The sequence below is a fragment of the Sinocyclocheilus anshuiensis genome, unplaced genomic scaffold (assembly GCF_001515605.1).
Source record: "Sinocyclocheilus anshuiensis isolate Anshui unplaced genomic scaffold, SAMN03320099.WGS_v1.1 scaffold144, whole genome shotgun sequence".
In the NCBI taxonomy this organism is placed as follows: domain Eukaryota; kingdom Metazoa; phylum Chordata; class Actinopteri; order Cypriniformes; family Cyprinidae; genus Sinocyclocheilus; species Sinocyclocheilus anshuiensis.
Window position 1 is genome coordinate 1,102,894 of NW_015555720.1, and position 26,129 is coordinate 1,129,022.

The 26,129-nt window shown below is 34.3% G+C and overlaps 1 protein-coding gene across 2 annotated transcripts in view; it reads right to left on the reverse strand.

Moving 5' to 3' along the window:
* LOC107672359 (calcium-binding protein 8-like) overlaps positions 1–26,129 on the reverse strand; it is a 58,413-nt gene that overhangs the window by 15,071 nt on the left and 17,213 nt on the right. For both annotated transcript variants that reach the window (XM_016465519.1, XM_016465518.1), the window contains exons 3-4: positions 24,785–24,928; positions 19,465–19,577 (exon numbers count right to left, since the gene is read on the reverse strand). In XM_016465519.1, the coding sequence (XP_016321005.1) occupies positions 19,465–19,577; positions 24,785–24,928 (257 nt within the window). The remainder of the gene's footprint in view (positions 1–19,464; positions 19,578–24,784; positions 24,929–26,129) is intronic.

The window sequence follows — 26,129 nt, forward strand, 5'->3', positions numbered from 1 at the left end:
TTAGCTTTAATTTCTAGTAATATTATATATTAGCAAAGTAGATTCAATTTTTATTTATTTCTCTTATTAAATTATCTACTTTGCTAATATTGTTAGCTAAGCTTTTTGTTAGCTTGTTAGTTAGTTGTTAGCTAAATATTGTATTTTATTGTAGTGGTCTACACTGGTATTTTTTTAAAGTAAACATTTGAGAAACATTTGATAATGAAATAAAACAAAACTGAGAGCTTCATTACATTTTGTCAGCTATGAAACAGACAGAAATAATTAATTATATATTTGCAATACATTCGAGTGAAGGTTTCTAAATAAAATACAAAATATTTTTTATAGTTTTCTTTAAAAATAAATAAATTGAAAACCTTGCAATGAACATAAACTTGTATTATACTATTTTTCTGCAAAGTTTCATTTGAATCATAATATTATGAAAAGTTCTATACAAATACATTTGAATTGAACTGAAAATGTTTCTCTTATATTCTGACATAGAAACAAGATAAACTATTAATTTTACGTGCCTTTAATTTGCAAAGTAAATATACTCCAAATAATATTTGATATTTCAATTATTTATTTTTGGTTTTAGTACAATGACAAATAAAAACCAGTCATTTAATTTGGGAGAATGTTTGTCCTTATAAGCTTTCTATTTATTTAAGAATTTATGTATATTATGTATGTATGTACAGTAAGTATTCATTTTGCACAGTACAAATGAATTTTTATAAATTATCAGTTATTTTGTGAAGGGGGTCCCACACAAGGGGATCATCATATAATGGATCCTTGTTGTTAAAAAGTTAGAAAATCCCAGCTTTAAATAAACCAGACAGAGATGTCCACAAAGTGTCACAAACAAATACTGTAAGCAGATGAAAACAGTATGTAACTGTCACTTCTCTTGTTTTCCAACCGAATCATTTGGTGGAGAATTACAAACGGATTCAGGACTCAGCACGTCTTTCCAGCAGCAGAGAAGCATTTGTCAGAGCGCCAACATCGTCCCATTTCCATATCTGAAATTAAAATGAGCTCCACAGAAACGCCAGTGTCCCTTTGACACACTGCTTTAATATGCACACCCTGCTGCACGCAATAAAGAGCAAATACATTGCACCAATACAATACACAATTTATACAAACTCGCCGGCTGTCCACCTCTTGCGTTCTGAACAGCATCAACAACAGCATTTCAAAAAGAATGAACTATGTGATAAACAAACAGAAGGACCTGAATTAGGCTAGATTATTTCTTGTATGTTCTGACATGACATGAAAATTCATCAGCTGCACAATATTAAAGGAATATTTCATCCACCAATGAAAAATCTCATTTACTCATCCTCATGTCGTTCCAAATCTGTGTGACTTTCTTAATTAAAGAAGTCTTAATTTCTAAATGAAATAGAAGTTTTCTATTTGAATATATTTTAAAATGTAAATTATTCCTGTGATGCAAAGCTGAATTTTCAGCATCATTACTCCAGTCTTCAGTGTCACATGATCCTTCAGAAATAATTATAATATGCTGATTTTCTGCTCAAGAAACATTTATTTTTATTATGAATGTTAAAAACAGTTGTGCTGCTTCATTTTTTCATGGAAACCATGATTTTGTTTTTCAGGATTCTTTGATTAATATATCTTGAACAGGAATATGTTTAAACGAGAATATGTTTTAACACTGAATCTTTTTAAGAAATTGTTTTATTCATTTCACAAACTGAATCTGAATGATTCATTGGAATAATGTGGTTCTTGGGTACAACATAATAACTCTATTCCCAGCGTTCAACATGCCCAGGCTTTGTCAAGCTTGCTGAGAATACTGAAATGTTCAAATGGGAACGTTCTCCAACTTAAAGAGATAATCGTATCTAATAATAACCAAGAAAAATTGTGGTTATTTCCGCTATGCGCTCTGTCCTGCTGGGGAAGGCTGTGTGTAGGTCTGTGCTTGTGCATACCTGATTGTGTGTGTGTGTGTGTGTGTGTGTGTAATGAGTGCAGTGCTGTCATTTTCTTTGTGTGTGTGAGTGACAGCTGCCGCACTGGGGTTGTGGAAACAGGCAGAGGTAGGAGAGGTTTGCTGATTGCAGAAGGAAAAGCTCTCAGCCCATTCTCAATATTTCATCCACCAATGAAAAATCTCATTTACTCATCCTCATGTCGTTCCAAATCTGTGTGACTTTCTTAATTAAAGAAGTCTTAATTTCTAAATGAAATAGAAGTTTTCTATTTGAATATATTTTAAAATGTAAATTATTCCTGTGATGCAAAGCTGAATTTTCAGCATCATTACTCCAGTCTTCAGTGTCACATGATCCTTCAGAAATAATTAAAAATAAATAAATTGAAAACCTTGCAATGAACATAAACTTGTATTATACTATTTTTCTGCAAAGTTTCATTTGAATCATAATATTATGAAAAGTTCTATACAAATACATTTGAATTGAACTGAAAATGTTTCTCTTATATTCTGACATAGAAACAAGATAAACTATTAATTTTACGTGCCTTTAATTTGCAAAGTAAATATACTCCAAATAATATTTGATATTTCAATTATTTATTTTTGGTTTTAGTACAATGACAAATAAAAGCCAGTCATTTAATTTTAGAAAATGTTTGTCCTTATAAGCTTTCTATTTATTTAAGAATTTATGTATATTATGTATGTATGTACAGTAAGTATTCATTTTGCACAGTACAAATGAATTTTTATAAATTATCAGTTATTTTGTGAAGGGGGTCCCACACAAGGGGATCATCATATAATGGATCCTTGTTGTTAAAAAGTTAGAAAATCCCAGCTTTAAATAAACCAGACAGAGATGTCCACAAAGTGTCACAAACAAATACTGTAAGCAGATGAAAACAGTATGTAACTGTCACTTCTCTTGTTTTCCAACCGAATCATTTGGTGGAGAATTACAAACGGATTCAGGACTCAGCACGTCTCTCCAGCAGCAAAGAAGCATTTGTCAGAGCGCCAACATCGTCCCATTTCCATATCTGAAATTAAAATGAGCTCCACAGAAACGCCAGTGTCCCTTTGACACACTGCTTTAATATGCACACCCTGCTGCACGCAATAAAGAGCAAATACATTGCACCAATACAATACACAATTTATACAAACTCGCCGGCTGTCCACCTCTTGCGTTCTGAACAGCATCAACAACAGCATTTCAAAAAGAATGAACTATGTGATAAACAAACAGAAGGACCTGAATTAGGCTAGATTATTTCTTGTATGTTCTGACATGACATGAAAATTCATCAGCTGCACAATATTAAAGGAATATTTCATCCACCAATGAAAATTCTCATTTACTCATCCTCATGTCGTTCCAAATCTGTATGATTTTCAAATTTTTTTTTTTTAAGTCTCTTCTGCTCACCAAGGCTGCATTTATTATGTTTTCTACTTGAATATATTTTCAAATGTAATTTAATCCTGTGATGGCACAGCTGACATTTCAGCATCATTCCTCATGATCCTTCAGAAATAATTATAATATGCTGATTTTCTGCTCAAGAAACATTTATTTTTATTATGAATGTTAAAAACAGTTGTGCTGCTTCATTTTTTCATGGAAACCATGATTTTGTTTTTCAGGATTCTTTGATTAATATATCTTGAACAGGAATATGTTTAAACGAGAATATGTTTTAACACTGAATCTTTTTAAGAAATTGTTTTATTCATTTCACAAACTGAATCTGAATGATTCATTGGAATAATGTGGTTCTTGGGTACAACATAATAACTCTATTCCCAGCGTTCAACATGCCCAGGCTTTGTCAAGCTTGCTGAGAATACTGAAATGTTCAAATGGGAACGTTCTCCAACTTAAAGAGATAATCGTATCTAATAATAACCAAGAAAAATTGTGGTTATTTCCGCTATGCGCTCTGTCCTGCTGGGGAAGGCTGTGTGTAGGTCTGTGCTTGTGCATACCTGATTGTGTGTGTGTGTGTGTGTGTGTGTGTAATGAGTGCAGTGCTGTCATTTTCTTTGTGTGTGTGAGTGACAGCTGCCGCACTGGGGTTGTGGAAACAGGCAGAGGTAGGAGAGGTTTGCTGATTGCAGAAGGAAAAGCTCTCAGCCCATTCTCAACACTTTCCTCCATTTCAGAGAGCGAAGGAATGAAAATGAAATTCTGAAGAGGTGACGTGGACGTATTTGAAATAAAAACAATGAGGAAATCAAAAGAGCACGGCAGAAACAAAGAAAGAGAGAGATTGTGAAGGAGGGAGATAATGAAGCATAGAACGCCTCTACTGATGTTGAGCTTTTTTGGATATTCAATATGGCATTTAGCATCAGACCGTAAGACTAATCAGACGTTTCTGAGCTAAATTAATGCATTAAAGAAACAAAACTGCCAGGTACCATTATAGCAGCCCTGAAAGATGAACCTACTGTACTTATCCAAGAGAGCAGCATTTCTCGCCAGAAATTCTTATCATCTGTCATCATTTACTCACCCTCATGTCGTTCCAAACCCATGTGACTTCTTTTCTTCTACATTTACATTTACATTTAGTCATTTAGCACATGCTTTTATCCAAAGCGACTTACAAATGAGGACAATGGAAGCAATCAAAATCAACAAAAGTTCAATGATACACAAGTGCTATAACAAGTCTCAATTAGCTTAACGCAGTACACGTAGCAAGGTTTTTTTAATTATATAATAAATAAAAACAAAACAGATAGAACAGAAAAAGAATAGAGCAAGCTAGTGTTAGAGGCCTTTTTTGCTTTAGTTAATTGTATAATAAATAAAAAGAAAAGAAATAGAATAGTTAGTAAATGAATAGAGTGTAAGTCTAAAAGGGGCAAGTTTTTTTTTTTTTAAGAATAGAATTAGAATAGAGAGTGCTAGAGTTAGAGGGTCAAATAAAGATGGAAGAGATGTGTTTTTAGCCGATTCTTGAAGATGCTGCTCGGACTGAGTTGGGCAGGTCATTCCACCAGGAGTGAACATTTAATGTAAAAGTCTGTGAAAGTGATTTTGTGCCTCTTTGGGATGGCATAATAAAGCGCCGTTCACTTGCAGAACACAAGCTTCTAGAGGGCACATAAGTCTGAAGTAATGAATTTAGGTAAAGGGGTTCAGAGTCAGTGGTGGCTTTGTAGGCAAACATTAATGCCTTGAATTTTATGCAAGCAGCTATTGGTAGCCAGTGCAAATTGATGAACAGAGAGGAGTTGTGAAGCATGTTCCGAAAGAAAGGGCCTGATCTTCTTGATGTTGAATAAAGCAAATCTGCAGGACCGGTCAGTTTTAGCAATGTGGTCCGAGAAAGTTAGCTGATCATCAATCATAACTCCAAGGTTTCTGGCTGTTTTTGAAGGAGTTATGGTTGATGTGCCTAACTGCATGGTGAAATTGTGATGAAACGATGGGTTTGATGGAACCACAAGCAGTTCTGTCTTGGCAAGGTTGAGTTGAAGGTGATGGTCCTTCATCCAGCAAGAAATGTCTTCTGTGGAACACAAAAGAATTTTGCAGGTTTCTGTGCTGTTCTTTTCCATATGGAAAATTAATGGGGTGTATAGGGCTATATAGATTCAAAAAGCACCATAAAAGCATCATAACAATAGTCATTGTAATCTTTATTTCAAGTCTTATAGCCATATAACAGTTTTGTGTGAAAAGCATACAGAAACCACGAGTGTTAAATCTTTATGGAAAAGAGCAACTTCAATTCATAAACTATCAAGTCACACAGGTTTGGAACAACATGAAAGTTATAGTTTACCAAAAAATGATGTAGATGGGTTTGTTTCATGAATTGCACAGATTCTGCAAAATGTGGCATTACATCTGAGTCCATCAATTAGTGTCTAGTGAAGTGAAAATCTGCATAATGGTGCTTGATCTCTGCATATTTCTCTCCTGATTCAGATGAGACAACGTTTTTCACTGGAGGAAGCAATATTATGGATAGAGGACTTGTATTTTAACTGGAAGCAATGAGTTTGTTAAAATTGTCTTGATGGATTTGTTTCTTACAAACATGGAGTTTTTCGCTTCACAAGATGTTAATTGATGGACTGAAGTGGCGTGGATTATTTGTGGAATATTGTGATGTTTTTATCAGCTGTTTGGAATCTCATTCTGACGGCACCCATTCACTGCAGAAGATCCCTGATGTAATGCTAAATTTCTCCAAATCTGTTCCAATGAAGAAACAAACTCATCTACATTTTGGAAGGTCTAAGGGTGAGCATATGTTCAGCAAATATTTTTATTTTGGGGTGAACTATTCCTTAAATTGTCAGTTTTGACAGCTTGTCAGTTTTCCAATAGAAAAGGCACTTTATGACAAAGCCCATGCATCACACAATCTTCCATAAGGCATCATGAGTTAAACAAAAGAAAATTGTTACATAATCATTAATGACCTGCATTGACATGCATCACATATTTCCTGGAATGCCAGTATAGTTTTTAGGCTGAGCCGAGGTGTTAGTTAGTTGCCATGGGGGTTTTGATTCCAGGTCATTTCACTCCATCTAACCCCATTGAGAAACATCAAAAAGAAGAAAAGAATCATGTTCACTCAATTTCTGTGCCCTTTTTCCTATAATCAGCCATTCAGATGTTATGCAGACGATATCATTTGTCATACATTGCAGCCGGCGCATTACATCATCTCATGCAGAGCTAAAAGACTATAGAAGCTTGCCACTGACATTTTACATTCATATGTGGGACGCGTTTGACAGAAGATTATTACTAAGACCTTTCTTTTTGCAGGTAGGCAGCTCAGAAGCACAATTACCCCCTTATGCCAGCCAGTCAGGAATGGAGGGAGCCACATCACAGTGAGCCACTGCAGGCCATTGCCATGTTTCAAACTTATAACCTTTGCTTATAGCGCAAACCTGCATTATTTCTATGTAAAGTCAACAAAAATCTAAATAGACCCTGTTTACTTCCTAAAACACAGTTTCACTCTGAAATATGCAACATTGTAAAAGAAAAATATGTAAAACTGCTTTATGTTGACTTCAAATGTAAAATGTATACTAATATCAGAGCCATTAACTGCACATTTCATATGCAAACATTTGGGGTCGGTAAGATTATTTAATGTTTTTGAAAGAAGTCAAGGATGCAAGAATGCATTTATTTGATTACAAATATAGTAATATTGCAAATTTAAATAACTTTTCTATTTTCAAATATTATATATTTAAATTCAATATATATAATCTATATTTAACACTTAGTCTTCAGTGACATTCATTTTTATACATGAAATTAATTTATATATATTTAAATCTATGTTAATCTCCTGTCAAATAAAAACATAACATGGCCCCATGCAGGAATACAGAGGAAGAGGCAGTATATCAGTATTTTGATGTAGGTACACAGGTTTGCTTTAATGTCTCAGCTTAGCTAATGTTGTTCTTAAAGACTGTCACAACAAGAATATGATGTTGAGCATCATGAAGGTAAAAGACATCCATCTGTGCGCTGCCTTTGAATGCTCTGCCTTTGTTCCTAGCGAAACACCGGTGGAACCGACCTTTTAAGGGTTTGTTTAGTTAGCTAAAAGCAAATAGTACAAGAGGCAGTTATCTTTCAGTATTTTGTAGTGTATAATGCAGCACTCAGGTTATGGCAACCATTTTTTCTTTTATTTGATGGTGGGGTCAAACACAGGCTTTCTATAAGCTACACTTGACTCTTATCAAAGTCAGCACTTGACAGCCAAGTATGGGTCGGAATAAGTGCTGAATCCAGCAGGCAAACGGAAACACAAAGAACCTTTCAACTCCATTTAAGTCACTGCACTGTTAAATCTCAAACTGATGATTTTGTATTGATAAAAACCAACTACAGACTTCATTACCTTAACCAGTTCACCTTTGCAATAACAATACATTTATAACAAGATATATAACCTTTTATATGTCTTAAAGGGGTCATATGATGCAATTTAAATTGTTCCTTTCTCTTTGGAGTGTTACAAGCTCTTGGTGCATAAAGAAGATCTGTCTTTTTAGCAGCATCATATGACCCCTTTAATATATTATAAATATATATTATAAATATCACAATTTTGGAACTCAAAGATAATTTCACAATTCAGTGAAAATAGGCATTTAAAATAATGCTATAATTTTAAATAAATGAAATAAATGTAAGGAAACTGCAGGGGGTTGGTGAGATGAAAAACTAATAATTAAATCATAAAAATGTAAAGCTGAAATATATTGTTTTAATATAAAACAATTCAAATACGACACTTAATAAAAAGATACTTGTTTACCTCTACGTCATGTGACTGACCTCAGGGCACTGTGAACAAGCAAATGTTTTGTTAAATTATTGATATATTAACTTACTATATATTTCAAGTAAATATTTTAGGTCAAAGGGGTTTGGCTGACAAAAAAAAAACAGTTTGGGAATCGCTGCTCTAATCAAAATGGGTTTTTCCTCTGTCCTCAATATCACTTTGAATAGTGTCAGTCTTGTGTAAAGTCCCTTTAACCAACAAAAGCCACTTTCTTACTGATCTTCTGATATCATTATGGAGGGGAAATAGTAGCAAAAACATCAGTAGCTAATAGATTTGATGAATTCTGTCAAGTTGATGACCTCTTGTATCCTAACCCTAACAATGACTGTTCATTTTCATACCATTGTGTAAATAATCAAGTTTAAGTGGCTCAGCTAGACAAGATCATATTTCTGAAAATCGGCTATTTAAATAAATACTTCACATTCTCAATTACTGTGCAGTCACTTCAAACCAATTCATCATAATAGAGTTTCCTGTAGCCACTTACTGTCAAAAGAGTGGGCTTAAAACACCCAGAAGAGTTCTCCAATCACTACCAAAACAAATCAATGTGTTTGTGCTTTATTCCATTTCCTTTGATTGGTTAAGGGAACAAATAAATAAACAAAGTTACCGTCCATCAGAAAAAAGTCATTAAAAATGAATGGGTGTTAACTTATGAAAGTCAAAGATCCTCAGAAATCTCTGGTGTTATAATGTAACAGCATTTGAACATTTTCAGTGAGCTGCGTTTTGCAGAAGTGCTGAGCTCGACTACAGCTGATGGCCTGTGACCTTACTTGTATAACTTCACAAGAGGAGTCCGTGTACAAGCACAAAACAATTACACTGGCAAATTAACATGTTCACACACCGCCAACTCCAGTGCAGTAAGAACGGCACTGTTAGATGAGACAAAAGAGACAAAATGCAGTGAGTGGAGACATTTACAGTACCTACCATTGAAGTTAATACATATGGATTTATGGAAATTTACTTTATCAGTGGCTCCAAAAATATATGGACACGTTTGTCATATATAAATATGAATTCAATCAAATGTCTGGTGTTATTTGCTTGCGGATGCCACTTAGTTTGATATTATGTTATTTCATGCAACAACATTCTGACATTTTAAAATGTGACTTAAAGGAAAAGTTCACCTAAAAATGAAAATTGCTGAAAATGTACTCACCCTCAGGCTATCCAAGATGTAGATGAGTTTATTTCTTCATCAGAACAGACTTGGAGAAATGTAGCATTACATTACTTGCTCACCAATGGATCCTCTGCAGTGAATGGGTGCCGTCAGAAGGAGAGTCCAAACAGCTGATAAAAACATCACAATAATTCACAAATAATCCACACCACTACAGACCATCAAATAATGTCTTATGAAGTGAAAGGCTGTGTGTTTGTAAGAAACATTTCATTTCAAACTGTTGCTTCCAGTTAAAATATCTATAATATTGGTTTCTCCAGTGAAAAAGTCTTCTCGGCTGAATCAGGAGAGAAATATGCACAGATTAAGCACCAATTACAAGCCAAAACAGTAAGCACCAATTACAAGATTTTAGACTGTATTTTGGTTTAAAGTTTAAATGCCTTAATGATGGCACACAGTTTTTCACTTCACAAGACATTAATTGATAAACTGGAGTCGTGTAGATTACTTGTGGATTACTGTGATGTTTTTATGCTGCTCATTCTGATGGCACCCATTCACTTCATTGGTGAGCAAGTGATGCAATGCTGAATTTCTCCAAATCTGTTCCAATGAGGAAACAAACTCGTGTATATCTTGGATGGCCAGAGGGTGAGTACATTTTCAGCAAATTTTCATTTTTGGGTGAACTTTTCCTTTAAGTGTCCAGATAATTTTAGGGAACACATCTATTACATAGCAACTTTTAAAGGTTGCCCGAGTGAGAAATCTGACACTGTGATGGTGAAGACGGCCCACCTATCCTCCCAGATCACACTTATGAGGCCCTTTTGAAAGCAGCATTTCAATACATCTTCTTATGTCACTTCACACCAGTGAGGCGAAGAAACAGCCTTTAGAGCCAATCATCATCTCAGCCTTGGTCAAGCCTGGAGCGCTATTTATCAACATCCTTCAAGGACATCCATTCCCACTGAACCCAAACCATGGTAATATGACTGACAGGTTTATAAGATTCAGCACTGTCTGAGAATAAACCAAGCACACGTAAAACTGCACTCATGCTGCAGGACTCATTTGAGGTTATTGATATCTAACATTTCAGCATTTCATAACAGAAAAATCATTTGTGATAATAGTTGTAATAAAGTCACATTACAGTGAAGCGAGTGCATTTGGACAATTAGTCGCGGCTGCAAGTGTGAGAAAAGGTAAGTGTGTCATAAGTGTCAAGTTAAAAATGGTGACAAGGACTGTAATCACCTGCCACCCGCTGCCTCTCCTTTCATATTTTATTCCACAGATTCTCATAATTTATTCCACCTACACGACAATCTCTTTATGTAAGATCCTGCACTGTGCAGTCTCGCCAAAAATAATGTTACATATTAGTTTTTTCTGAATGCTTTAAGTTTTTAACATATGTTAAGAAAAAACTTTTTTCAAGAGCCCACAAATTCTATATGCTTATATAAAAAAAAAAAAGGTTTTATAATGAAACAAATTATACAGATGATAAATGATAATGATATATATAATTTTTTTGATTCCTTTGCATCATTACATTTCTGCCCTTATTTCAAAAAGGCCAATGCAAGGATCAGAGTGATATCAGTTTTTTAATGTGTTTTTAAATACTACAGATCCTGTCTGGTCTGCTTTTCTAAGTTGTTGCCATTTTGATGGAAAATCTAACACGCGCATATTGAGTTAAATAAATCTCCTTAATATTTAATAGGGATCAACAAATCTGAATCAAATGCATACTCCTGACGAAGGAAAATGGCTCTATCTTTTTTCCCTTTCATTTACAAATCATGTCGTCTACTAAATAAAAGTGCCTGCAGTTACAGCTATAGATCATTTATTTTAATATTGCAGAAAAGATTAGGGTCCAGAAAGCTCCTCATGCATAAACAATAAGATTATTTAAATTTTCTGATTATTATAGCAATAAAACAGGCACAAGTCAACGTGCATGCATGACAGGGGTTTAGCGCATCACAAAAATTGGTGGCGTTTCTCAGAAACACCCAAAGACCTCTAAGCGAATATCAGTTTCATCCTCTCTGATCTCCGAGGAATAAAGCATTTGAGGTGTTTTATGTATTGGCATAAAATCTTCCTGGCAGTTCCAGAATCTAAATTAAATTAAATTATTAAATTAAATAATTAAATTAAATTAAATTAAATTAAAATGCTAAATACTGTATGTTATAATATTATTATAAAAATAATGATGATGATATAAATAGGGTATTCAATCACTTAAAATCTGTACTAAAATCAAATCATGCAATATGCTAATCCATTCATTTATTTATAAAGTCCCTAATTGAATATAATTCAGAAATTATTGCTCAGTAAATCACTGAATAAACAAAAAGTGGCTTCATATGTCAACATATTGTCTTGTTTTGTTTATATTTTATTCAGCATAACTCTATCCTTGGTTTACAGTCAACAGCATTTTTGACAGCCCTAATATAAGCTTTAGCCTGAGCAAAATTGGATGGGGAGTGACAGATCATTTGCTAGAAACTCATTCGCTTGCGCAATCATATCAACACATGATCACATATGAAGATTGCAGCTGGTGTGCTGCCAACAGGAATCGAACGCCTCAGTCTTTCAGACGGGACATTAGTTGTGACACACTGAGCAATTGAACTCTAATTTTCTCATAATTTCTCATTGAGAGCTCACGATGATCCGTCATTATCCTTCGGCATCTCTTCGACAAAATCCTTGTCTCATTAGCGAGACGCAGTGTGGTCTCCCGCTCCGGGGCATATTAACAGACCTGACACACTCTTGTAATTAAAAGCCAGACATAGGAATTAACTCACTAATCTGAGCATGATTTGCACATTTCAGATTTTTGGACTTCAACTGTGTGCCAGTTTAAGGATGTGTGTATCAGTCATCCTCTCAGATCTGTGAGGAATAACGGCTTTGAGTTCAGTCTTTAGTATCGATAGATGTCCTGGGCTTCTGAGACTTCATGCTGTGACACACAGCAGAGTCTGCATTCATGCTTTCAAACCAAAGGTTTCTTATGCTGTAGCAAAGAGAGGTACAAAGAACAAGAAAACAGAGGGCTTTTGGTTTTAAAGAGATAGTTCATCCGAAAATGAAAATGAATTAATCATTTACTCGCCCTTATGTTGTTCTAATGCTGTTCTTTTTGTCCAGACCACAGAAGGAGAAATTTAAAGAAATGTATTAACAAGTTTGCCCAGAAAAAGTAGCCTACGTCAAATGTATGTTTTTTTTCACTCCGACTCATCTGAAATACACACACAAAATATAATGTATGTAGCCTATCTTTTCTGAGATTAATATATCTGTTGTTTTGGTCACAACAAGAAGTTATCACATTCACATCTGTCAACTGTTAAGTCACTATTAATTATATGGACAAGCAGGACATTCCTTTAAATATCTCCTTTTGTGGTCAGTGTACGGCTATAGAACAACACAAGGATGAATGACAATTTAATGATTCATTTTCATTGTTGGGCACTATCCCTTTAAGCAATGCATGTTTACCACCTTAAAAAGTGCAGGTTCACCCAAAAATGAAAATGAAGTTATATTAAAGTAACATAAATGTGCTACATATGTATGACTCATGCGCCCTCTAAAGACATATGATAGATTTGTGTGAGAAACTGACTGAAATTTAAATGATTATATTCACTGCTAATCGTCTCCTCCAGTGAGCTGTCAACAGCTTACTTGGATCATCGAGTCAGTGAGCTGAACTTTACTCTTAAAAATAAAGATTCTTTATTCACTCTGAGGAAAAAAAAAAGGTACAAAAGCTGTCACTGGGGCAATACCTTTTTTAAAAGGAACACTTTTGTTCCTTTTAGGAACTGATATATACACTTTAGGTGCTAATATGTAACTTTAAGATACCGGTATATGCACCCTTTAGTTACAAAGGTGAACCTTTTGAAAAGGTACCGCCCCAGGGGCTGCTTTTGTACCTTTTTTTCCTGAGAGTGTTGGTATTGATGGTTCCATGAAGAAACTTTAACATCCACAGAACCATTCCATTCCACAGAATGTTGATGGAAAAAGTTCTAGATTATTAAAACATGAAAAAACATGTTTCTTTTAAGATCTGTTAGCTGAAAGGTTCTTTAGGGAAACCAGAAATGGTTCTTCTCTGGCATTACAACAACAAAAAAAAGCTTTTAGAACCTTTATTAGAGTGTTTACAATCAGATTCAGATCTGATTTAAAAGAATGATTCATTCTTTCGAAACTTTTCTCATAAACGTGCCAAAGTGAGGTAGGGTGGATTTAATTTCAGTTTGTTTTTTATGCAATGTTATCATATGACTTCAGAAGACTTTAATATAACACACACATCATATGAACTATTAATATACTTTTACGGTCTTTAAAAGAGCTTGCCAATGTAAGTCACCAATGTACTTTGCTTGTATGGAAAACAGAAGCTTGGACATGACTGAGGGTGAGTAAATGATGACAAAATATCCATTTTTGGATTAACTATTAAATGCAAAGTGCAACATTTGGATGGAGATTTTGGACATTTGGATGAAGTGCAGCATGTGGGCACATGTACTACAAAGCTGTTTAACTCTTTTACTCTCCAAATGCTTTTATTACTCTCTAAATCATTTTATTTATACCCATTTGTTTATATAAATCTATGCTGATTTGCCTTTTTAGATGCTTTTAGCTGTAGCCTGAAAACGGCTATTAGTTGAGGAAATGTATAGTCACTGATACAATGCCACTGTTTTTCAATGCAGTGAACAGAAAGATTCTGCTTAGTTGTCAAACATCTTATCTAGATAATCATCAGATTATCCTCAAAAGTATATACCATAAGTATGTTACCGTTAAGTGGCAAAATATGAAATAAGTGCATCGCAAATCATCATGATCAGAAAGGTTTACACGACTGGGAGCATATAAATTATAACATTATGAAATTCTTGTATCTACTGATATAGTATTTTGTTTTTTTCCATTTTAAATTTGCAATATTTAAATTGCATAATAATATAATATCTAAACTTTTAGAATATTAGAAATTTTAAATGTAAAAAAAAAAGTATTATAAAAGTATTATAATATTTGTACATTTTAAATTAAATGTAAATTTTTAATTGTATATATATACACATATACATAATTATATACCTGTGTATATATATATATATATATAAAATTATACAATATAAAATCTATCTGTATATTTAAATTGTATATTTATAATACTGTAATATAAAATAGTATAATATTTTTTAAATATTTAAATTGTGTATAATTTATATTTAAATTATATCATATTTAGAAAATAACATATACAATCTATGTATCTATATCAATCTATTCCTTTTTTTCTGAAGCTTAGTCAGTGATACCTTGTCAAAAAATATATTTTATACCCTACTTATTGAAAGAACATCAGAAAGTGCATATTACAAACATAAACATCCACACAATAAAACAAAGTACTGCAGGTACAGAAGCTGCTCTAACAGAGACACCAGTAAGTAAAGTATGAGCCAGCTTTGACTGGAGAGCCACTCTGGTGCATGAGAACGCTGAAGCGATGTTGCACTGATGGAATAAACCTGACGCAGCAGCACGGCGGAAAATAAATACTTTAGAGCAGAGTCCTCTATGAAGTCTGGGGAATGATTCATAAAATATAATTAAAGCTCTGACAGCAGCAGAATGCTTCAAGATAACCTCTGTTGTCATGTTTCAGAGGAAGGAAGCAGCTCAGGCTTCTCAGAATAGAGCACTTCTACAGCAGTGGATCTCAACCGGTGGGTCATGACCCAAAAATAACCACAGATCTCTTCTGGTAGGGTCAATAACAATGGGGGAAAAACTATTCTAAATGCAAATAACATGCAGCTAATCATATTATCATGCAAATCTAAGATGACAATTAGAGACACAAAGTATCTTATGCTCACCAAAGCTGCACTGATTTGATCAAAAATACAGCAAAAACAGTAGTATTGTGAAATATTATTTCAATTTAATATAAGAGTTTTCTATTTGAATATATGGTAAAATGTAATTTATTCCTGTGATACAAATCTGAATTTCCAGCATCATTACTCCAGTCTTCAGTGTGACATGATCCTTCAGGAATCATTTGAATATGCTGATCTGATGCTCAAGAAACATTCTTATATATATCCCTATATACACTTTCCATATATTTTAGTCACTGCTTGTCCAATGTCAAATATTACTCCCAAAGCTAAAAGCATTCGAGGAGCACTGCTGCAGGGAACTGTCCCGTCCTCTGCTGACATACACCAGGAATAGTGAAGGCACACAGGAAGTGTCTCTACCAGCACTGGCTGGAACTGGATATATAACAGGAAAAACATCCTTCATAATGGGAAGGTTGATTCATCCTTCACACGCAGATGATGGATGGGGCCGCCTCAATGATTCTTTCCCCTCACAGGGGGAATGAGCCACTCTTGGGACTAGATTAATTTAGACAGATACTGTAGCACCGCAAGATCAAACGCTCCATGTCTAAAACAACAAAAGGACACATATCACTTAAATTAACAGTGAAAGGAATCATCACACTGAGCGTATGCTAACAGTTTTTCTAGTTTACATGATTAAAAATCATGTACAGTATATGAAAGCAGCTAGAGACCTTTTATCTTAAGCGCAACTATTAAAAAATTAATAATTTTAATTAATTAAAATAAAGCTAAAATAAAATATTAGAAAAACTTCACCTAACAAATACAAAACTTATATTTTTCTAACAAAAATAAAAAATGTTGCCTTGGCAACTAACTGAAAAAAATCATAATAATAATAAAATGCTGAAGTAGAGTAAAAGTCGAAAGTATTAAAATTACAAAAATGAAAACGGAAATAATAATAAATTAAAGCTAAATAGAAATTAAAAAATGAATGAAATGACAAAAGCACAAAAATTATTAAAACAAACTAAAACTGAATATATAAAATTAACACTGATTCAATATATGAATAAATACTATAATAGTATACAGCAAATTATACTAAAAGAACACAATACCACTAATCTTGTAAGATATTTTAAGTAATATTTAATCACATATTCAAACTAATTTTGTGTTTACTTAAACACTTTTGGTATTTCATGAACTCAAAAGTATATTTCAAATATATAAAGACCTATACAAATATATAATGTCTATATTTATATATATAATATATTATATATATTTATATATATATATAATATATAAATATTTACAGCATGCAGTGTGGAAACCTGTGAAAAACAAATTTATTGCCATTCAAGCATTCAGCATGTGCTCATATAACAGTGTTTTTTGGTCAAGAGGGGTTCTGAATACCCAATATAGTGATAATATCACATTGATAATAATGAGAAATGTTTCTTGAGCATCAAATCAGCATATTAGAATGATTTCTGAAGGATCGTGTGACACTGAAGTCTGAAGTAATGATGTCACATGAATAAATTACATTTTAAAATCTAATAAAATACAAAACCATTTTAATAATATTCACAGTATTACTGTTTTTACTGTATTTTTAATCACATAAATACAGCCTAAGTAAGCATAAAAGATAATTCTTTCAAAAACATTTCAATTTTTAAAAACATTTTTAAAATCTTACTGACCACAAATAATAGTGTATGCAATAATTTCAATCATTCTAATTAACTACATACTGTAAATAAGCAGGATTTTTAAAAAGTAAAATAATTCCACAGAGCATAAAGACAAGCAGATGCTGTTACAGAGGTGTTTGTTGCTATGTAATGATTTGGGATAACATAACAGACATTTATTTCCATTTTATAAGTAGTCAGGGTTAAGGTAATGTCTATTACATATCTCCCTGATCGTGAGCAATCTGGCCTCTGTAATAAACACGGAGTTGTCAAACTCCTCCGGGACGGTCCCTCCAACGGGGCCAGCCAAGGTCACGAGCACCTGTCTCAGCCAAGTGGGGCTGGCATGGGCTCTGCTTCATCTTCTCCAATATCATCACACAGCACTCCATCACGATCCAGAGACTTCACTAAACCCACAGGGATCCCAGACCGCGGCCAAGCCAAACACTTCTTCACCCAGCTCAAATCAGCCGAATACCATTCTTACAAACCACAGTCTACACATAAATGTCGCTAATGTAACAATATCCAGAAATGCACCAGCCGTTCGATACCTCTCATTGATGTTATTCTGAAAAACAAGCATCACACTTGGGCCCTGTGATTTCTGTGATGCAGTCATATCCAGTCAGGCCCGTAACCAGCTATGAGGCCACCGAGGTCCGAACCTCTGTAAATTTTTCATGTTCAAAAATAAAATTTGTTCTTTGAATGACTACTTTGCTGTTAAAGGGTTAGTTCACCGCAAAATGAAAATTATGCCGTGTTTTACTCACCCCCGAAGCATCCTAGGTGTATATGACTTTCTTCTTTCAGAACATGTATAATTCAGTTTAGACATTTTGCAAGAATGTTTAGCGTCCCTGTTATGAAAATGATCGCTGCGAGACGCTGGCGGAGTGAACGAGGCTTGAGAGGGAGAGCCAGATCCAGCTATTATAAGCGTTTTTGGACTTGTTTTTCCACTTAATTTAACACTTTAGAAAGTTAATAAAGTAGGAAGTTTCCGTTTAGAGTAAGCGATATCTTTATCTTATCTTATTTGCAAGAGATTGGAAATAATTTCGGTTTATTCTTGTTTATTTTTAGTTTTTTTTGTTTGTTTTAGTATCAATATCTGGCAACACTGCATCACCGGCACTTAAACTGAAAGCAATCAAATCATCCCTCCAAAACATCTTTCACAAACATCTACATGTCTGTCACCTTTAAAGTGTTTATAGTGTATATAATCAGTTGTATTTGTAGGGGTTATTACAACACAATTCTTTAACACCAATTCTTTAACATCAACCCTCCCCCCCACCCCACCCCGGACCTCACTAATTTTCAAAGCCTGGGTACGGCCATGTATCAAGTCATAAAAACTGAATTTACTGTATAACGCGGAATGTCACGGAATATGCCAAAGTTTGGATGGATATATCAAAAGTAGGTCATTACACTTACATCAAAACGTGACTAGTGTCTGTGAATATTAACGCATAAATGCGGATTCATTTATGACACACACATACTGAAGCATGTTTTCAATCTCTGCTGCCTCAGTATACGAGTACATAAACACATGAACATAATCTCTAAACTGCTCTGAGAGTCACTTCATGAGCATTTTACCGTTTCTTTTGAGAAAAATTATCGTCATATCATAATACAAGCAGAAAACCTTAAGTTCTTTACAGCAACCCGTCAAAATAAAATATTGGTTTAACTTGAAGAAACCGTGACAGAAATATTACTTAATGTAATGATAGTACTGCTACTAAAAATAAAATTATTATTAAAACATTATTTTAAAAGGAATATTTACCAGAAAAATATATTTACCAGAATTTATTCAGCAGAAAAATGTAAATACACAACACAGCATTTCTGGAAAACTAAAAGAATAAATAAATTAAATAATAATAAATTGTTTTTTTTTATATAATCAATGAATTAGAGATGCTTTTGATTATTAATATTTAATGAAACCATTAAAATGGAATCCAGAAAAAAATGAAGGAAAAGAGAATTTGGCAAAAATAAAACAGGTAAAAATAGCTGTTTAATATTGGAGGTTTCATGATTTCAGTTAATTAGACATGCTTTTGGATGAACACAATTTAATTTAACCATTAAAACAGAGTCTAGAAAAAATGAAAATGGGAAAAAATGTAATCCAGAAAAATTAAAATGGAAAAAATGGAATTTGGGAAAAAATAACATGGATTTCATAGGGCCCTAATCATCACACCAATAAATCAGCTTATATAATGTTCAGTCCTGCACAGCCACCGGTAAATTGTCCTCCACGGCATCTTACCTGCCAGAATATTCTGTCGATTGTGTTTCCAAGGAAACCTTCCCGCGTTTCAGAGGACAGGAGCTTCGGTCCGAGTATCGTCATGAACTCATCAAAGTCCACCTGTCCATCACCTGAAAAACAAATTAACGTCAGAATCCTGCTCACAAATCCCAAAAGCTATATTTAAAATTGAAGGCATCATTTTATGACTGGAGACATTAAAGGAACACTCCACTATTTTTGAAAATAGGCTCATTTTCCAACTCCCCTAGAGTTAAACAGTTGAGTTTTACTGTTTTCGAATCCATTCAGCCGATCTCTGGGTCTGGCGGTAGCACTTTTAGCTGTAGCATAGCATAGATCATTGAATCTGATTAGACCGTTAGTATCTCGCTCAAAAATGACCAAAGAGTTTCTATATTTTTCCTATTTAAAACTTGACTATTCTGTAGTTGCATCGTGTACTAAGTACTAAAAATGAAAAGTTGCGATTTTCTAGGCCGATATGGCTAGGAACTATACTCTCATTCTGGCATAATTATCAAGGAACTTTGCTGCCGTACCATGGGTGCAGCAGGTGCAATGATATTACGCAGCGCCTGAAAATAGGCTTATTGGAAGTTACCTAGCTGGGGACTATTTATACGGCCTAGAAAATCGCAACTTTTCATTTTCCGTCAGTCTTAGTACACGCTGTAACTACAGAAGAGTCAAGTTTTAAATAGGAAAAATATAGAAACCCTTTGTGGTCACTTTTGAGCGAGATGCTAACGGTCTAATCAGATTCAACGATCTATGCTAAGCTACAGATAAAAGTGCTACCGCCAGACCTGGAGATCGGCTGAATGGATTTGAAAATGGTAAAACTCAACTGTTTAACTCTAGGGGAGTTGGAAAATGACCCTATTATCAAAAATAGTGGAGTGTTCCTTTAAAGGTGAGACGTGTCATTTCTGAGCCCCTAGCAATATTTTATAGGTAGTTGCTAGGGTGTTGTTGGTTTCTAAATTGCCAAAAATGTCCGGGTTTTGGCTTTGTTTTTCATATTTACATGCTTTATAGTCCTCAAACATTATATATATATATGCGTATTTGTATTGCTTTGACAATTCTCTGTAGATCACACCTTCTTGCACGCCACGATTGGTCAATTATGTACAATACCTGCATGCTATTGGTCAAACTACTTTTCAGTCATTACACTCTTAAAAACATTGGTTCCAAAAGGGGGGTTTTCACAGTGATTCCATAAAAGAACCATTTTGGGTTCCCAAAATAACCTTGTTGTAGTGAAAAGTCCTTAAAATAACCATTTCTTCTTACTGGGAAGAATATATAAAGAACCTTTTTTTCCCAATATAATGAACATTTAGTGGTTCCATGGATGTTTGAGGTTCTTCATGGAACCAATGACGCCAATAAAAAACTTGTATTTTTAAGAGTGCAGCTTCAGCAAGTATTAAAACGATAAGAATAAACAGCCAAAACAGACATTTTAGGCAATTTAGAAATCCCGACCAGGACATGTCTGGGGAAAAAAAGACAAATGCTCATAATTTTTGTTCATAAGTATTGCTTTAGCAAGTATCAGTAATAATTATATACAAAAGAAATGAATGCCAAACACCTCTACTGCCAATCTTACAGACGAGAAGACTCAATCATTAGTTTGAAATTAACATATAAGATTGTTGGAAACACCACAGGGCCACACTGGGATATGATGAAGTATATTAACATTGAAACACACTCACTTCACCTTTAAGAGAGTAAATATATGATAACACACCATAGCTAAACAGACTAACACATCAGCTGTTATGAGCAATCAGTCTAAAAATGAAAAAAACATTTAAACATGCTTTCAAAAGTGCTTGAATGAGTGTGACCTGTGCTTGCAGAACTACTTATTGGCTTCCTCAGACAATAGCGCTCCTGAAGATGACTCAATGTGACAAACTTTAGCTGAACTCTGAACATTGATGTGAATCATTGGATTACATCTGCTGGCCGCATTCATCTGATGTCTGGCAGTTCGGCTCACTGCAGGTGACTATGGCCAGGGATCATATCTCTTGAATATACAGATATGCTGACAGTGATGAAGGTCAGTTGGAGTCATTATGATTTTTATCCCACATGTTTTTTTTTTTTCAAATGAGAGCCCATCACACTATGTACTTGATACTATGTACTATGAACTTCAGAAGCAGTATTTATTTAGGAATACTAAAGAAGGTCAAAACCTTAATAACAATAACGGAATGTAAAATACTTTGCTATCAGGCAGCAGTGTAACAATTTAACACTGCTTGCAACTTCTCTCATTTCTCATCTCCCCACTTAATTCTTTTTGGCTGCTAATACTACTGAGATAGTCACATTATTTAGTCCCATTATGTGATTTTTAGAGTCTTTCTACAATAGCAAAATATATAATAATTAAAAAAAAAAAAATATATATATATATATAATTTATGATTTTTAAAAAATTATTTGGTAGTATTTATGTAAAGCAAAATATTGTAAAATAAAACATATTTTGTTCTTACATGTTAGGTCATGTGGAATAAACATACCATATTTAGCTTTCGATGAAATTTAGATATCTTGCTTTTACTTTTTCCCTTCTAAACTTCTGAGAATGTTTTTGTATATGCATTTTCTGGGGGGTATTCCAGAAAGCAGGTTCCCTTTCAGTCGGTCACTCTCGACGTCACGTCGGATGACCGACGAATTGGGATCTCGCTTAGAGAGACAAATCCACTTAGAGTGTAAACTAAACGAGCCAATGCACATTGGCACGCGATGATTATGACGTCTCCGTTCCCTCCTTCAGGGAACGAGGGTTACCATACGTAACCGAGACGTTATGTGACATTCCTGGTATGTTTAAGTGCATGTAAGCAGATAAACTCAGCTTTCGGTTCCAAAAACTGAGGTAACTTTTAGGGTATGTAAGTAGCCATAGCAACTGTCTGAACATAACCTGCTCCGGAGTAGGTTATGTTTCAGGGTTAGTTTACTTCAGAGCTATCAGCGCATGCTTCACCTACTGATGAGACTCCAGTGGGCGTGACAGATTGTGCACAACATTGTATATTATTACAATACAGTTATGTAATATACTATATACACAGATATAGATATAGTTGTATGATATGTTAAAGCATTTTATTTTATTGGCATATATAATAGTTATCTGTATAAATTATAAAACACTATTATGACAAGGTAATGTTTAATTTATTATATTATATATATTCATTTCATTTTATTGTCATCTCACACATCATCGATCGGCATTTTCTATGATGTATTTCTATAATAAAAATACACATCTTATATGACTTATGATATAATTAGCATCAAACAAACAATATAATTCTTATTCTCAAGGATTAAAGATTAAACGGAAAATGATTTCACAACCACCAGTTAGGTGGCGATATGAACCAAGTATGCAAATAACCTTTGAACAGAAGAAGAAAGAAGCAGCATGGCACGCTTTTTCTTAGCATCCGTTTCCATAGCGACTCGTCGATTCGACGCTCTGTTGAGAATGTCTTGCGTGTTAACCAGGAACATGGGTTGAATGAACTTACGCTCGGATGCGTTTTTGGAACCAGCATACCTCGAGTAAGCAAGGTTTGGGTTAATCAACCGAGAGTTCAGGGTTTAGCAGATAGTAAGTTAACCTTGCTTTCTGGAATACACCCCTGTTCTCTCCTGTTATGTTGTGACATTTCCCCTTCAAAAATAAAGGATTGATCGTTCTTTTTTGGAATAGTTCACCCAAAAAATTAAAGTTCTGTCATAATTTAATCACACTCAAGCTGTTCCAAACCTGTATGAGTTTCTTTCAGCTGTTGAACACAAAAGAAGATATTTCAAAGAATGTTGGTACCCAAACAGATGCAGGTAGCCATCGACTTTAATAGTATTTTTCTCCAGACTATGGCTGTCGTCAACTGTTATGATGACAGAAGTTTCATTTTTGGGTGACCTATCCTTTTAAATCATAATTATTAGTATTTGTTATGTTTACACTAGGGCTGCACGATAAATCGCATGCGATATTTAATGCGCATCTTGTCAGAAAGCTGGTTCTGTAATCAGCGGTAAATCTCCATCACCTGCGGGCTTTCACATTGAGCAGCATTAACTACACAGAGCCGTTGTTCACTGACGAGCTGCGCAAAACCACGTCCATATTCGCGCGAATTTTTGCGCAGCTCGTCAGTGAACAACGGCTCTGTGTAGTTAATGCTGCTCAATGTGAAAGCCCGCAGGTGATGGAGATTTACCGCGGATTACATAACCGGCTTTCTGACAAGATGCGCGTTAAATATCGCATGCGATTTATCGTGCAGCCCTAGTTTACACCTAAAAGCTCAATATTTCAACTATGTTATGGAAAATAGTTTTTTCCCCCTCAAAAATGTTAGCACAAATAGCTTTGGCCGTTTGCTTTATGACAAAATATATATCTTTGTATTCATAACCAAGAGCTCATGTATTTTATTTTATTCTCTGAAACAGCATATATGTCACTGATGTTCATGCTCATGCTGTTTAATATTATAGATTCATGGCTTTAGGTTCAAAGTAAAAGAGTCTAGTTCTCTGATCCTGATAAAATGTCCTCAGACGACTAGGCAAAGACTCTGACTCACAAAAATAAAAATAAAAAAACTTGATTAAAATGTGATGACAATTTTATTAAAGCAGAATTTAGCTGTCATAAAAATTAATGTGGGGCCCTAATCTAAAGTGAACAGCCTGAAATCAAAGGTAATGTCCAGTTACTGTTTTAAGACCATATGCTAATGAAGCAGGAAAATATTACTGCTTTATTAATTCATTTCCACTTAAACTCCTCGTACAAAAAAAGAGAGTCTTCGCAACAGATTCACTAAAAAATATGTCAGGCCCAGAAGCCTGTAGATTAGTTCTGCTGGCTTAGAGGGATGAAACTGAAGCAAATTGCTTTGAGAATTAAAAACTCAGTAAAATAAACATGGTGACAATTCGACAATCTTTCATGTCCAGAAAGTGTAGTAGCTGAATCTTTATGAATATGAGTTAAAATCAGAGCATCATATACACATGGATGCTCCGGTCGAAACTCACTGATATTATCAGATCTTCAAACATTTGCGATTTTTATATACACTATATATACACTACTGTTCAAAAATTGGGAAACAGCTAAATAAATGTGCATGTCATTGAGGTATAAAAATATCATTTCTGCAATAAACAACTAATAGAAGTCAATGAAAATTCCCACCAATGACAGCAAAGCAAATGTGTGTTGGTGAGTAGAGGAACTCACCATCCATGTCCAATCTCTGCATGATGATTGCCAGCTCCACTTCACTGGGCATGTACCCTAGTGAGCGCATGGCCATGCCAAGCTCCTGCTTGGAGATGAACCCATTGCCATCACGATCCAGGACCCTGAACGCCTCCCGGATCTCTGCCAAGACAAACAAGTGTGTGACTCAACACCTCAGGTGGCTTCCCATCATAAGACATCTCACTGGTCGTCCTCCACTGAGCAATGATTGCAGTGATTTGCCACCTTCTCTGCACCTGTTATTACACCAGTGGCGACACACACTGCTGTGCTGTTTCTTTCCTCAATACGCTTGTCAGATTCTTACTTTACTGTTCATTTCACTGCTGAAAACAGCACTAAATATCTGAATTTTTACCAGCTACACAAACACATCTTAAGGCCAGGCTTTTTCTTTTGATATCTGCTCTACAGAGGAGGACTCTGCCTCTGAAATGCATATATATCTCGAAACGTGGAGTCGAGGGGTTGGCTCCATCAAATGCATATTTTATAAACGATTCTTCTGCGAGGAGAAAACTTGTGGCAGCAAAGGATTGGTGTTTTAAAATAGAGCTTGAGTGTCACAGCTCTGAAGAACACTACGGTTGCGCTGCATGCTCGAGCACACAGCAGTACATTGGGTAATTTTGCCTACGTATAATGGCATTTGAAGTCAAGCAACCTGGGAATTAACACACAGGAAACAAAAGCTTTGACGACACGCTGCTCTATTCTCATCCATCTAAATCAAAACTTAAGACTGCACGTTATCACAGCAACAAGTTATGCAGCTATGCCAGGGTCACAGCCTATATAAAATTATCCTTTTGATGAGAAAAAGCTATTTGAAAAATAGTATATGATTTTATTTTATTTTATTTTTTTTTTTAAACAACAAACGCTAAATGAATAATTATTTTGCCTTTTCTTTTTTGATGTATCCTGGACAGTATGACTGATAGGCTACTATACTATTTCTATTACAATAATTGTATTCATTGAACCCTAAATTCCATTAAACACTAAATTAGGGTTCCTAACTTCCTAATTTTTTAAAATTAATATTAATTATTTTTTCCATGACATATGCAGTTGTTTCCATCCAGACTAGGGAATTTTTTTAACAATTTTATAGTGAATTTAGAGATTTCTGTTTGATTTCCTTTTTCAAATTCTTTGTTGGGGTCATATATTCAGTTATTCATTTGATAAGACAAAAAGCAATTTTAAAAATAAAATGTGCTTTTTATATTAAAAACATCATCAGCAGCAGCAGCAACAACATAATAATAATAATATTAAATAATAATAATAATAATAATAATAATAATAATAATAA